This window comes from Plasmodium reichenowi, chromosome 7 (genome assembly GCF_001601855.1).
Source record: "Plasmodium reichenowi strain SY57 chromosome 7, whole genome shotgun sequence".
NCBI classification, from domain to species: Eukaryota; Apicomplexa; class Aconoidasida; order Haemosporida; family Plasmodiidae; genus Plasmodium; species Plasmodium reichenowi.
In genome coordinates, this window is record NC_033652.1 from 391,770 (window position 1) to 396,066 (window position 4,297).

At 15.8% G+C, this 4,297-nt stretch overlaps 2 protein-coding genes across 2 annotated transcripts; both read right to left on the reverse strand.

The window, feature by feature from the left end:
* Nucleotides 1-839: 839 nt before the first annotated feature.
* PRSY57_0708800 (60S ribosomal protein L34, putative) lies at nt 840-1,485 on the reverse strand (the record flags this gene model as incomplete). Its single annotated transcript, XM_012906749.1, has 2 exons — nt 840-1,133; nt 1,327-1,485. The coding sequence occupies 2 exons, from the start codon at nt 1,483-1,485 to the stop codon at nt 840-842; spliced, it is 453 nt and encodes a 150-aa protein (XP_012762203.1).
* Nucleotides 1,486-3,711: 2,226 nt separating this feature from the next.
* On the reverse strand, nt 3,712-4,297 carry PRSY57_0708900 (hypothetical protein; the record flags this gene model as incomplete). The annotated part of the gene is made up of 1 exon (XM_012906750.2): nt 3,712-4,297. A coding segment is annotated over one exon (586 nt), but the record flags the coding sequence as incomplete, so codon positions are not given.

Sequence of the window (4,297 nt, forward strand, 5' to 3'; positions counted from 1 at the left end):
AAAAAAAAAAAAAAAAGGAAAATTAAAAAGTACACATTTGAAAAAAAAAAAAAAAAAAAAAATTACATATGATTAATAAAATGATGAAGAAAAAAATTTTGTAATAACATAAAAATAAAATAATAATATAAAATATATATTGAAGTGCTATATTAAAAAAAATATATGTATATATATTTATTTATTTGTTTATTTTTTAAATATGTAGACGATATATACTTTGTAAATTTTAACTGGGTTATATTATACATATATATATTATATATATATATATATATTATATTGATGTATGTATATAGTTCTCTCTTTTGATTCTTTCTTGTAATAATAATCTAAATATTGTTAATTATTTGACATTTTATATATAATAACAAATATTATAACTATATTTAAATTATAAAACTAAGATTGCCTATACATTATTTTTCATATTTTACATAATTAAAACAAAGAACCTTTTATACCTTTATTTGAATTTTATAATTCTAAATTTATAAATACCATATATGTTGGTATAAGAAAAAAATAAATAAGTAATTATATATATATATATATATATATTATATATATTTTATTTTTTAGAGAAGGATTATATTTTATAATAAGTACATGAAGTTTTTCATATGAAATGTAGAAAATTAAAAAATTGAATTAAATATACATATATATAATTATGTACATAAGGTTTGAGTTCAAAAAAAAAAAAAAAAAAAAAAAAAAAAAATTAAACATTATAAATAAATGTATAAAAATAAAAACACATACATAATATATAAATATATATGTATTATCTATATTTTAAAACGTGTATATTTTAATTTAAATATTTCGTTATATATTTATTTTCCCTTTTTCTTATCAGCAACCTTCTTGGCCTTTTTATTGTCAGTAGCTGTTTTCTTTACTTCTTTAGCATTAACCTTTTTTTTTTCTTTCTTAACCTTTTTAACTTTCTTTTCTTGTTTCTTTTTTTCTTTCAATACTTGTCTTACACATTTTTGTTCTTCAAATAAAAAGGCTCTCATAATTCTTTCTCTTATGCAACGAGCACATATGGAACCTCCATAAGCTCTTGTTACAGTTCGATTCTTTCTCCTTGCTCTATTATTATCTGCTGGTCTTAAGGCTTTTACCTATAAAAAAATAAAAAAAATATATACATATATATATATTTATATATATACATATTTATATAGTATATATCGTCATACAAATATCTATAATCACAATTACATAACAATTAATATTAAATGATATAAAAAAAAAAAAAGAAATGAAATAACATGAAATGAAAAGGTTCTTTTTATTATATATTTTTTTCATTACCCCTTGTATAGCTGTTTTACAGTCAGCACATTTAGGTTTTCCAGCTTTTTTCTTAACTACATGAATAGTTAATTTTCCTCCTGGTGTTCTTACAGGTCTTACTTTGTTTGACTTTGTATTGTAATGATTGTGCCTACGATAATGAACTCTTTGTGCCATTTTTTTGTATTTGTTTTTTTAATGATAAAATTAAATAATAATGATATTTAATAACAATAACTTTATTATATAAAAAAAAAAAAAAAAAAAAAGGAGAATATTAAATATATATGAATTAAAAGTTTCCTTTCTTTTATAAAATATTTATTTATATATAAAATATATATTTTTTATTTTATGTTTACTAAGAATATATATATATTATAACTCCCTTTTTTTTCTTTTTTTTTTAAATAAGATACTTAATAAATATAAATATATTTATTTTATAAAAAAGGTATGAATAATTTAATTTTTCATAAAAAAAAAAAAAAATTATTTCCTCATAAAATTATTATCTATTTTATTTTTTCTTTTTTTTTTCAATACATTAAAATATATATAAAAATATATATTTTGTACATTAGGAAAAATAATAATAAATGAATAAATATTTATATATATATTATATATAATATATATAACATAAAAAATATATATTATAATATTTTATATTTAACATAATAAGAATATATATATATATATAATATATTATAATATAAATATAGTTATAAAAACATATATATTTTTTATTATATATATATATATATATATATATATATATATATATAATATTATTAATATATATTATTATTTTATAATAAAGGATATAAAAATTAAAACAAAAGAAAAATAGAAATATGTGCTCTTTCCTCCTCTTCTATAAGAATATATAATAATATAATATAATACTATAATAAAAATGAAAAAGATTGTTTCATTATATACAATATTAATGAGAAATAAAAATAAAAAAAAAAAAAATTGACTAAAAGAATTATACATATATTTTTTATTATATATAAAATATAATAATCATATAATGAGGAGTAGTATTTATAGGAAAAAAAAAAAAAAATTTAATATAATAAGAACAGAAAAAAAGGGGGAAAAAATTGTATACACTAAATAAGGAAAGTGCTTAAAATAAAGGTTATAAAAAATTATACATTATTTTAAAAATAAAAAAAATATATATATATATATATAATATATGCATAATTTCAATATATACCATATAATAATAACTGGGAGGGCCAATGAATGAATTATATACGTATATAAAATATACTATTTATATATAAATGAAAGGAAGAAGAAAAAAAAATATATATAAAATAATAAAAAAGAAAAATTATATAAATTACAAAAAATGTTAATTTTACATGAATACTTTATATATAATACTTTTTCAATTTAAAGTTGTAAAAAATACATATATTGATTAATTTTATAATTTTTCATAAAAAACCTTTTTTCCTAATATTTTTTTTTAAAAGTTCGAGTTTAAAGGGGTTCTGTGACGGTAAAAATGAACATAATATAATTATATATATCTTACATATAAACATGTAACTATTTTATGTATTATTTTCTTTAGAAAAAAAAAAAAAAAAAATTAAATAATAATTAATTTATTAAAAGAAAATAAATATAAATATTAATATTTTGAGAATAAAAATATATGATTTTTTTTTTTTTTTTTTTTTTTTTTCCTTGGGTGTTTAATATTATATATAATGGAATAAATGAAAGAGAAAAAATTGGACACCTCAAAAATTAAATGGTTCAATAAAAATTATAAAACATTATAATAATATGAATATCTTATATTAATAATATTATAGTATGCTTATATGTTTCTTTAAATCTTTGAAGTTATAGAAAAAAAAAAAAAAAAAAAATAAAACAATGAGAGATATATAAAAAAATTATTTATATTGAAAACAAACAAATAACATATATATATATATATATATATATATATATATATATATATTATGTATTAGGATGAATTATAAATACAATTAATTTTAAAAGTATATATATATATATATATATATATATATATATATATATACATATATATCACAGAAAAAAAAATAAAAGTATAATTATGTTATATACACGTACGTGTGCTTTATAATTATATATATATACTGATTGAACATTGTTAGTTCATCATTTCTTAATATTTATTATAAATAAAAAAAGATGACAAATTTGTATAATGTACCTTAAATTGCAATAATTACATAAAAAGGCGTGTCAACTGAATTATATATAAACATATATATATATATATATATGTATGTATGTATATGCATTATTTTTATTTTTTGGGGGAGTTATGGAAAAATAGACTCATTTCCATCATATGTCCTACTTCTATAATAACACCATTTTTCAAACATACAAATTTTTTGGTCTCTTATTTGTTATTTCATTTTGTTCTTCTTTTATTGTATTTTTATAATTGTTCAAAAAGTTGACATACTTTTTAAAACCATTTTTGGCATATGAAAATAACTCCTTTTCATAATTATCATCATATTCATTTAAATTTAAAAATTCCGCAACACAATTTTTTTTTTTGTTTTTCTTTTTTTTATTCTTCTCTTCTTCCGTTAAGTTATTTAATGTCGTTTTTTTTTTTTTTTTCTTTTTCTTTAATCTGCTATCCATAAATAAGTTATCGTCATCGTATATCTCATCTTCATCAGAAGTGTTATCGTCATAATTTTGATCATCACTATTTTCATCGTCATTTTTTAATTTATTCTTTATTTCTTTTATTTTTTTTGTATTTTTTACTTTTTTCTTTTTTGATTTTGTTTTTTTGTTTTTCTTTTCCTTGATTCCTTTTTTCTCTTCCTTCTTTTTCTTCTTTATTAAGAGATTTTCATTCTTCTTTTTTTTTTTTTCTGATTTGACATTTTTATTTATAAGTTTTTCTTTAACTTTTTTTCGTAATTTTTTATCACCATTGTTA